At 42.8% G+C, this 11,198-nt stretch overlaps 1 protein-coding gene across 2 annotated transcripts in view; it reads left to right on the forward strand.

Annotated features, from left to right (window-relative positions):
* UBAP1 (ubiquitin associated protein 1) overlaps positions 1-11,198 on the forward strand; it is a 35,960-nt gene that overhangs the window by 21,549 nt on the left and 3,213 nt on the right. Inside the window, exons 3-7 of one of the 2 annotated variants that reach the window (XM_033085709.2) lie at positions 1,415-1,539; positions 3,399-4,322; positions 7,673-7,708; positions 8,161-8,358; positions 9,688-9,789. In XM_033085709.2, coding sequence (XP_032941600.1) covers positions 1,415-1,539; positions 3,399-4,322; positions 7,673-7,708; positions 8,161-8,358; positions 9,688-9,789 — 1,385 coding nt within the window. Of the gene's footprint in view, positions 1-1,414; positions 1,540-3,398; positions 4,323-7,669; positions 7,709-8,160; positions 8,359-9,687; positions 9,790-11,198 lie in introns of both variants that reach the window. The other variant, XM_033085708.2, reaches the window with a different exon arrangement.

The following is an 11,198-nucleotide window of genomic DNA, read 5'->3' on the forward strand; positions in this document are numbered from 1 at the left end:
GCTGTGCTTTGCAATGCTTGGATATGTGATTTCCAATAAGGATCACTGAAAATACTGTTCTATCTGAAGCATTTTTTTTCATCCTGGAGGTGCAGGTGGGATGTAAGTTGTTCATCCTGATCATTTCAAACTGTCCTAACAGGACTCTGTGACCACACAGTGTGTGCATAGTATGAGAGGTCAAGAAATGACAGCATGTAAGCCTTTAACTGCAAATTGACAGGATGTTCTTGTTTATGAAAGCTGCTCAGCCTCTGGGAGTCTGTGGCTGCCTTGTAGATGAATCAACAGTGAGGGAGCACAAACAGTACTTAACTGCCATCTGAGTATGAAAATGGGTCAGATAAAAACAGCAAGTCACAGTTCACTGAGCAAGGGCTTGGGCACTGAGCACAGTCTTAGATGTTGCCTCTATTTTCCTGTATCTGTGTCACCAGGGAGAAGCTACAAGTGAGGCCTAGAGTCTCTCCTCAGATTGTTACACATGCCAGAACCTTGCCTGTGGGTCCAAAAGCTTAGAGCAGTGATCAAAGAGACCACTTCTAGTTAATGGAAAAGCTGTTTAGTTTGTATTTTGGGTTTTCTCACACTTCTTCATAATTGCTTAAGGAAAACACATGAATAGTCTGGCTGCTTGGAGGTGGTTGAGCTCTAACTGGTTTTTGCCTTGTGAATTTGCAGGAAAAGTGTCATCCTAGAAAAAAAAGACAAGTATAGGACCTGATAAAGTTAGATTGCCTTATTTCAAAGTTGCTGTGCTAAATAGCCTTGGTATTTCACTGTGTTTTGTTTAAAGTAGAATGGCTTTGGTTCATCTCTTTGCCTTAGTGACCACTTCTGTCCACCTGCTACTTACTACTTGTATGTCAAAACCTGGATTGTAGTTTGTCTTGGTTGCTCAGTTGCTTAGTGTGTCTCAGTTACTTCAGTTGCTGAGTAATTTTATAATCTGTTTTGACTATGACAAAAAACGATGGATCTTTTTATAGAGATAGAATACAGTGTTCAGGAGAGCATCCAGTTGTGTAGGAATAGTGTTGTCACAAAGGAAACTAAGATAATGGTCACATTGATGTCAAAATCTGGTGCATTGTGGTTTAAAGGGGCTTGCTGGGTTGCCTTTTTTGTTTTTTGTTGGGGTTTTTTTGTGGGGTTTTTGTTGTGGTTTTTTTTTTTTTGTAATTATATTTATGAACTAGAATTTAGGAATTAAGCTCTGAGCAAACTCCCTAAACTAAACTGAGACACTGAAGTCCAAACAGCTTCAAACTCCATTTGTGTTGTTATCTGGTATAGATGCTGCAGCAGAGATAAAATAGCTCCCAAATACAGTAATGTGAGCCTGAACAGAAAACATGAAATTAGTGAGTTGTTGGGCTTTTTTTCTTAATGCAATTTCTGCTTCTGATTTCAGGGCCTTTCAGTTACCTTGATGATGTCCCATTTAAGATAGGAGACAAGTTCAAAACCCCAGCAAAGGTTGGATTACCCATTGGTTTTTGTCTGTCTGATTCTTCACAGCTTCTCAGAGAAGCCCAGGTAGGTGATATTTTGCCTTCCTGCTCTCTCTCCTCTCACCCCTGGTCCCAGCCAGTGGTGCTGAACATCCCAAACTGTCACAGTGTGCACACAGACAGTCTTGTATTTCTAGAAGATCTCTTGGGCTATATAGAAGAGTAAAATATGATGGGTCATGCAAAAAGCTTCTAATTTTTATTGCCTTAAAAAACCATTAGACTTTTATTTTTAAGCATTTGTTTTAGTCTATCTGCTTCAAAGAAGCACAGTGGTTTTGTGTAGTAGTTAGTTCTAAATGTAACCTTGATGAAATTTGAATATAATTTTAAAGGGGGAAAAATCCTAAGAACTGATATATCTGGGCAATGACATAATTTTCAGTTCTTATTTTCTCTGTAGTTCTTGTGTGTTCTTTGTAGTTCTGAGTGAGAATTCTTTCTAAGCTGTGGGGCAAGCAGGTTACAGCTTGGTACATGGATGGCTTCCCTGTCTTGAGGAGCATGTTTCTGATAAAATAAACTGTTACTAGCATAAAATCAATTGCTTTAGCATAACTGTTGGAAATCAAATCTCCAAATTCAGGATGTGATACACAAAGTCAAATTGAATTATATTTTCTTATTTGGATCCATGATTTTCCTTTGCCAGTCCCAACTGATGATTGTTTTTACTGTCTGTGACAGATTGCTGTTGGTGGTTCTGCTTTTTTCTTGTTCTTTTTGTTTTCTCCCAACCCTCTATATTACCCTGTTGTCCTACTTCATGGCTTTTTGCTCATAACCATTAAACAATTAGCTGCTATTCCTTATACCCATATTTCCACTCAGTTAAGGCAGTGTGGGATAGCCAAAGGAGTCACTGATGTCCTGTTGCTGTCTTGATTGTGTTGTGTCTCCATTTTACTGCCAAACTGGGGCTCAGCCAATGTACTGTGCCTGTTCAGACTCCAACACCCTGCACAGTGTGGACTGTGCATCTCACAATGGAATTTAAGTCTTTACAGCTTTAGTGAGTGCTGTTAAAAAAAAAAAAAAAAGAAGTGCAGGAAATACAGCTACCCATTTTTTAGTATGAAAAAATATGTGGATATTTAAAGATAGGGTTAGGTGCCTCAGAATTTTGCCCTATACAACTAAGCCACTCTGTGTTCAGTACACTGATAGTGAGATGTTTCTCTGTGCAGATCCGGCCTTAAAGGACCTGATGTTAAATGGGAAAAGCTTTTGAGATCCTGTCACATCACTAATTACAGCAAAATCTGGTGCTGCCTGTCTGTGTTGTCTTTGGTGTAGCCACTGTATCCCCTTTGGCTGGTGAGGCACTGCAGTGGAAATGAAAATACTGCCTTAAACCAGAGGGTGTAACACTAATATCAAGTCCCTTAGGAATCTTTTAGGGGAAACTGGGTACAACTGTACTGACCTTCGAATGCAAAAATACTCTGCTGAATGACTTGTAGATTGGGAATAGTTTGGTAGTGCCAGATCAGGGTGCGATTATTCATCTAATAACTCATTAGACTTCCCCTTGCTGCTTCTCTTGTCCTGGGGGAAGAAGGTGGGAGGGCTGTGAAACTGATCTTGGGATGATGAACAGTTCTAAAGCAACGCTAAACGTAGGAAGGAGGCAAAATACAGTATTCTAATCCATGTTACAGCCAGATTTTGCTGTTAGTGGCAAAATTAAGTCCTTCTCGTGTCTGCCAGCTTTGTCAATCTGCAGGCTGTGACAAAATGTTGCTGTTCCAGGTAATTAATGTACCTCTTATTCTCTTTGTGTTAATTTATGTTGGTGTTAGAAGTAGCAGCTATGATCCTTATAACTAATAGTTTGGTTTTTTTTACTTTCCCTTCTCTCCTTTCCCCTCCACCCCCATCCAGTATGACTTCTCACTGGAAAAGAAAACAATTGAGTGGGCTGAAGAACTCAAAAAAATTCAGGCTGCCCAGAGGGAAGCTGAACGCAAGGCAGAAGAGGCTCTAGCAAACTCAAAAGCAACTCCAGAGGACAGCAACAAGATGGGGTTCTCAGAGGGACCTCGCCCTGAAGCCATGCCTCCTCCTATTAACCCTATCCTCGCTAGCCTGCAGCACAATAACATTCTGACTCCTACCCCGGCCAACACCAGCTCTGTGAAGCAAAAGGTCCTCAGTCCACCTCGACCAAAGGCAGATTTCAACCCGGCTGATTTTGAATGTGAAGAAGACCCATTTGACAAACTGGAATTAAAAACTATCGATGATAAGGAGGAACTAAAAAATATCCTTGAAATTCATGTTGGTACTACTGGGCCAATTGTTGCCCAGCTGTTAGATAATACTTTGCCTAAAGGAGGATCTGAGTCTGTGTTGCAAGATGAGGAAGTTCTAGCATCCATAGAAAGGGCCACGTTGGACTTCAAACCCCTTCACAAACCCAATGGCTTTATCACTTTACCACAGTTGGGAAACTGTGAAAAGATGTCCTTGTCTTCCAAAGTGTCCCTTTCCCCCATCACTTCAGTGAGCAATATCAAATCCCTGTCATTCCCTAAGCTTGACTCCGATGAGGGTGATCAGAAATCATCAAAGCTCACGAGCACTTTCCACAGCACTACCTGTCTCCGCAATGGCACTTTGCTTAGCTCTTTGCAGACCTGTGCTCAGAGTAAAGCCAGTGAACTCAATGGACACCATGTGCTTGGTCTTTCCACTCTAAATGAGGACAGTGGCAGGGAGACATTGTCCTCTTCATCCAGGCTGTCTTCCCTGGCTGTTTCAACTGTTTGTACGGAAGAGGAATCATCTCAAAGCATGTTGACTACGGTAAACACGGAGTGGAGTGGAACTGGGGTTGCTGCTGAGAGGTGGAGGTGTAGAGGCAACTCTTGCCTCTAAACTGCCCTGTTGCTTTGGTTTTAACTTCATTTACTAGGAGTGAATTGTGCAACCTCTTAATTTAAGTGGCATATTGATCAATCCAGCAGTCTCTGTGGTGGTAGTTTTGATCCTCAGATTATTACCCTGCATTTTCCCCCAAATATGACATTTTTAGACCAATTCCAGTGATTGTTTTTTTAGCTTTTCAGTTCTCATTTGTTGGTGATAGTTGCACACCTTTGGGCTAAGCATATTGAGCATCTTCTGTGTACAGTCCTGCATTCTGTCCTACCCAGATGAGATATATCAGATTCTGAAGTGCTTTTAGGCTTTGAATCAAATCTCTTCTGGTTTTCTTCCTTGTTTCGCTTGTTTATTTGCTGGAAATAATGGGTGATGCAGGCTTCTCCAGGAATTGAAGTAATAATAGGTTGAAACACACTGATGTGCTGTGTCATTCAGGGAAGAAAAAGTGCTTGCGGTTGACCTGCAGTGAAGTAAGCCTATATTTTTATTTTTTTTTCAGTTTTCTTCCTGAGATCCTTTAAAAACCTAATCTTTAACAGGAAAAATAATTATAATGATGTGAAATCTCATATTCACCCTTTCTTGTAAAGAAGAATTGAGTCATTGCTTGGTGGAGACTAACACCAGCCTTGAACATCATCTTGTATTTTTAATGTTACAGTTGGTCATCATACAACTCTGAGATGGGAGATCGACTCTTTGTTTCCTCAGTCTTGTTGCAAGTTCTAAAATTACTTTGAGGACAGTAACGTCACATCAGGTGTTGGTTTTGTCTCTTTGTGAATATGAACAGAGATTAGAGTAAGCTTGTGGGGGTTTTTTTATGAAGAACTGCAGATCTGGACACCAGTACTCATGAAGCCCAGTGAAAGCTGTATAGTCAGATCCTCTAGCTTGTTCTAAAATAATCTGGGGGTTTTTCTGTGACCCTTATAAGCAGTGTTTCAGTGATTCTGTGGCTTTAGTGGCATCCTGTAGGTTTTTGTGTGACACCATGTGCCCTGGAACAAGTGATGCTGCTTCTCCCATTTTGTCCTCCCACCTCTTCTCAGGGTTAGGTAAATGCACTCGTAACTGAAGTACAGTGTTCTGGGAAGTGGAATATCTGACAGAGCACAGCAGAACAGCTGTTTGTTGATGACTGGAACAAATTCAATACTGCTAACTTTGTGCTGAGCACCTGCTCATTGCCGCAGGTCACAGGTGTGAGAGGGGCCTGTATGACCTCATTTAGGGAGCACATAGCATCTCTGGGGAGGAAAGATCACTTACAACTAGATAGATTGGCGTTAAGATGCCTAAATTTACACTCAAACTATTCAAATCTCTCTGCTGAATTAAATTTTTATAAAGACCAAGAGGAAGAGTGTATTCTTGACAAGGCTGTAAGGGAAGATGCAGACTGGAGAAAAAAAAAAAGCAGACTTACTAGGAGAAGTAATAAAATTAATTAATTAATTAGAAACTATTTATGCTTTGGAAGTAGTGAATTAAGAAATAATTACGCCAACAGAACTTAGTTCTTTGTGTTTAAATTCCAAGACTTCGGATTATACTTGTTTTGTTTTCACAGTATAGTTTCACTGGAAAATTATGGCTGATATGCAAGAAATTTAAGTAAATACCGCAAAAGAATTTAAGTAAATGTAACAAAAGAACCTCAGAGTATGACAACAGCAGAAAGAAATCAGAGTCATCTCTGTGTCTGGGAGCAGAAGGCTTCTATCCCAATGTATGCCATAGTGTGCTTTTTTTCCTCACAAGATAAGAAATTGTGACTTTCTCCCATGGCAACTGCAAATTCATTTTGCTTTAGCAGTGAATTGGATCTAGAAATCTTTGGATGGAAATAAGTCTGGTTTCTTTGAGGGTGCATAAGTTCTGTGGTGGCCCCCTCTCCTCACTTTTATTTTTTCTTGAATCTCAGTACCTTGATTTTTGCAGCTTTAGCAGAGGTAGAAATGACTAATGAAGACAGCAGGTTGAAATTCAACTCAAGTAGATTGAATAGGAGCAGTTGGCTTCCCCAGACTGTTGAATCTCTGGTATCAGTTTTGGTTTTCCTGACTGCAGTGTCAGTAATGAAGCATCATCCTTCAGTGTGATAACCCAGTAGTTGATTTCATGGCTGTTTTCCTTATTTCAACGTATCCTGCATTTCAGTGTTTTTTGTCCTTGAAAAAGTGTCTGGAAAGAGCATGTGTATGAGGAACACACCATGAGAAGAGGTTCTTGGATACCCTAGTACATCAGAATGAATATGATGTCTCAGGGCTGGTTTTCTAGAAGAGAAATTCTTATCCTGGAAGATGTTTAGGAATGCAGAAGAAAACCTCCTTGGAAATGTTTTGGAATTGTTTTGTAAATAAATGGAATTTTTCAAAATCCTAATAGATCTTTTCAGAATTGGTTTTCTATAGAGGGTTTTTTGTTGCTCAGTTTGGGCACTAAGAAGGCCTTTTTGAAGGGTGTGTACAAGCTTTCAAGTAATCTCTTCTGGCATAATGAGTATTAAGAAATGCTAAACAGTGCAGTTCTTGGTCCACAGTGATTTCTTGCAGTCTGTTCTAACTCTGTTTAAAATGCGGGAGTTCTAAATGTATTGAATTGAAACGTGCAGCTGTGGTGGGGCCAAGGCCTGACTTTGCACTGCTGTTAGCTTGGGTGAGGTTGTACAAAGTGGTGGGGGTTCTGCAGAGGCAGAGCAGGTGCACGGCAGGGGACATGACCCAGCCTTGCTGGTGTGCTGGGAGTGGGAAAAGTGGTGGGTAGAAAACTCACATGCTCTTTGGAGCCAGTGTGGCATGTTGTTCCTGTGTGGTGGATGGAGTTCAGTGCTTTGGGAATAGAAAAGAAACGTATTTTTCTCTTACCTCTTCACATGGTCAGAAAGCCCAGAGAAGTCTTTAGGCAATGACTTCAAAATTAGCACTGTTATTCAGGCGGTGTAGACTTGGTGAGGAGCTGAACTGTGTGAACATGCAGCTGTTACAATGACAGAATAAACAATCATGTTATGGGGATACACACATCCTTCTTGGAGCGTAATCCATTTGTAGAGTGCTGAGAGGAGAAATGATCCTGATGACAATTCTATAGCTGCAGGCATTTGGTAATGTCAGCATTTCCTATGTGTAAACCTGATCAGATCCGAAAGTCTCACATCCTGTGCTAGAATCTTCTACAAAACCCTCCTCCCCCAGCTGTGGCAAATTCTGCTGACTGGTGCATGGTGTTTATACTTGATTTATTTGTGTGTTGTCCAGCAGGTACACCCAGACTACCAGGAAACAGAGATCCCTATGGTAAGTTTCCAAATACACCTGTGTGCTTGCTTGCATTAGATCATGTTTATGGTAATCTTGATAAGTGGTGTTCCTTTGAGTACAAAAAAACGTAGGTCATGAGTAAACCTGAGGATTTGGAAGCAATCTGTGCTTCCTTTGAGGTGCAGGGTTTGGCTATGTCCCAGCCTTCACTGTTGCAGGGCTTGGGTGTTCAAAGGCTTTGTCACACCAGTAGGAGAAGGTTCATTATGGAGAATCTGTGTTTTTGATTGTTGCTTTGAGGGTTGAAAGAGTATGGTGGGAATCAGGCTGCTTGGTTTCATCCCTCACAGTGTGTAACTTCCCAAGCGCACTCTAGAAAACCTTTTGGATTAATTGCATGGGGTGTGCTGGTTCTGGCACTAGGCAGAAACAGGATGTAGGGATGCAGGAGATGACCATTACCTCAGCCTCTGGGTTTTCCCCCTTAGGTAACACACCAAAACTTTGCAGTGTCTAAAGTGCCCAGTAACAGCAGCTGCACGAAGCGGCCGGGCAGTCTTGCAGCCGAGCTGCAGCAGGGCCTCTCCCCCAGTGAGAGGCACTGTGTGGAGACTGTGGTCAACATGGGCTACTCACCTGAGAACGTCCTGAAAGCCATGAAGAAGAAGGGACAGAACATAGACCAGGTAAGAGCTCGTGCAGTGCAAAGAAATGCTGGATGGGATGCTGGTTCTGCTGGGAAGCCATCTTGGGTTTGCAGTTTGCGGGGAGGGGAAAAATTGTCATGCTAATAGGGAGTTGCAACCTTGTGCTTATGGTGAGAGACTGCTAGAGTCAGCCACGCCTCCAGGTGCTGGGTTGGAGCCATGCTGGGTTTGGGATGGGCCCTTTGCTCTGTGTGAAACTAGGGGGAGATATTCTGAGTCTCCCTAGGAGCCACGAACGCATCCAAAGGAAGGTTAACATGTCTCTGTGCTATGTTTAGAGCCATGTGACAGAAATCCAGCCAATTTCCTTTGTACTGAGCATGAGGGTTTACAATGCCAACATCTCTCCTTGTAGAGAGAGAGGCCTGCAGGGGCAAAGACAGCTCTGAAAGGCTCCTGCAAGGACCCACTGACTGACTTCTGTGTGCCCTGTGCTGCTCCTTCCTGCTCAAGCACTGCCTCCAATGCCTGCTCAAACCAGGTCACTGGGCACAAAGTGCTGCAGGGCAAAGCGTGGCTCTGCTTCAAATAAGCACTTCAAAGTGGGAGAACATGGCCCAGCCTTCCATGCTGGCCCTCAGCTGGCTGTGTGCTGTACAGAGCATGTCCCAGGGATTCCTGCTTGTGTCACTGATCTGCTGACCCTCTCCGTACACAGGGAGAGTGGCTTAAGCTCTGCACTGGAGTGAACTGTGGTATCAAATGGAAAAAAAAGGTCCCTTAAGAGGGTGGTTTTAAATCTTGCTCTATTTGCAAGCTCTGTTCTTTTGCATACCTAGCATTACGTACCTGACCATTCTGCTTAAAGCTGAGGATGGATAAGAAATTTGGCAGCAGTTTCTGTGTTTGTGAGCTGGGATTTGCAGCTCACTTGCCAGTTGAGTTGATCTTCAAAGGCTGACTGCTTTCAGATTGCATCAGCTCTTGCGGCTGTCTGAGAGGAAGTTAAAAGCAGACATGTCCTGACTGATGGACCTACAGTTTCATTTTTAAAACTTGTAGTATAAAAAGCACAATGAAACTTCTGCTCTCCTGTCAGAGGGCTAAAGATACACTTCCAAGGCTGTTTTGACTAGAACAAAGGGGATGGTCAGAGAGCACAGCAGGACAGAAGGGTTTGTCTGCTTTTTCTGCACAAGCTCTTGTATAAGGAATGTCTCAACTCTTCTAGGAAGGACTGTATCTCTGTCCCTGGTGAAGCTCTGGGTAGAATCATGCTCAGTCCCCCTGCATGTACCAAGGTGACATTCAGCTGCCTGCTGCAAGTGCCTCTCTGCAAACACAGTTTGTTTTCTTTGTTCCCCACAGGTTTTGGATTATCTGTTTGCACATGGACAACTTTGTGAGAAGGGCTTTGATCCACTTCTTGTTGAAACAGCTTTGGAAATGCACCAGTGTTCAGAGGAGAAGGTAAGGGTGCAATGTGTGCAGGAATAGAAAAATGTGCTATGGCAGGGAATTCCAGCCGCAGTTACTCCAGCTGATGTAATTCTGGCTTTCATGGTAATGCTACCTTGTTTCCAAAACTGACTGCCAAAAGACGTCTTTGTGTTGATAAAGCTAAAAATTGTTAGAGCATTAGAATTTATCTGTGTTGTTCTGTTAGTTTCATTTGCATCCCTTTTTATGGGGACAGGATTTTTTTAAAGACCCTGCTTATTGTGGTCATACTGTTTTGAATGCCCAGAGTTTTGTTGTGGGTGAGGTGCGTGGTTACAGATACAGTTGCCTTCAGCAGCAGCCAATTCTCTTTCAAACCTTGCCAGCCTGCCCTGACCGTGAATTTCCTCCCTTGTACAAATGCATCTATCTGCCTTACTGCTTAGCAAATTGGGTTAGGGCTTGCTTTGGAAGAAGATAAAAAATGCATGCTTTGGGGTCTGCTTCATTTTCTATCTGCTTTACCAGCAGCAAAGGTACAGGAGGAGTGGGTAGCAAGGACAGAGGACAGGAAGATCTTTTAAAGTCTTCCAGCCTATTGTGTGACAGGTTATTACATGAAGTCTTTAGACCCCTCAAATATGGATATGCCTTCCTGCCTTTCTTGGACAAGTGATAATCTTGTAAACAGAGCAGTAGCAGTGTGAGGATGGAAAGCAGCTGAGATTAAGAAACCCATTTGCTATTGGCACAGGCTCAGAACTGGAAATGGCTCATCTCCTGATTGCCCATTTCAACCCGGTTGCTTGTTTGGGATATTTCTTTCCCCTGGAGTGGAGCAGATTAACTGTAAATGGCAGTGGGTTCATAAAAGTGATGAGCTGACTCACATCTTGCCATTTTATTTTTCAAAGCTCAGGGAAGATTCACAGTTTATGCTGGAAGTGTCATATGTACACAGTGGGGTTTGTGCTAATCCCCCAAGCTTGCCCTAGATTTGAGAAGCCAGTTGATAGCAAGAGCTATTGCCTTGTTCCCAAAGTCCAAGTGATTTCAAAAAAATCAGGTGGAGCAGGTGCTGCTGGATGGGGTAGCTGGGTGCCACTAATCAGCATTTTTGGGATCCTATGTTGGGCCAGGCTGATAAATATCCTTCCATGAGAGAGACAACTCTGCAGACTGAGCTTTGGTGCCCTGGTTGAAGAGGGTTTTGGAAGTGAAGGATGGCAAACAGAGGGGACTGAAGGTCCCTGTGGGCTGGGCTGTGCCCAGAGCTCTGGTGGCTCCGGCATGAGCAGACTTTCTGCCAACAGAGCTGGAATGTGCTGTGCTTGGGGAGGAGGAATCCACAATCATGGCATGCCCAGCTGCTGAAGACAGGCTCTGTGCTAAACCTCCACCAAGCATCGATCCGTCCGCTTTTCTCTTGCAAATAACAG

The sequence above is a fragment of the Catharus ustulatus genome, chromosome Z (genome assembly GCF_009819885.2).
Source record: "Catharus ustulatus isolate bCatUst1 chromosome Z, bCatUst1.pri.v2, whole genome shotgun sequence".
Classification (NCBI taxonomy): domain Eukaryota; kingdom Metazoa; phylum Chordata; class Aves; order Passeriformes; family Turdidae; genus Catharus; species Catharus ustulatus.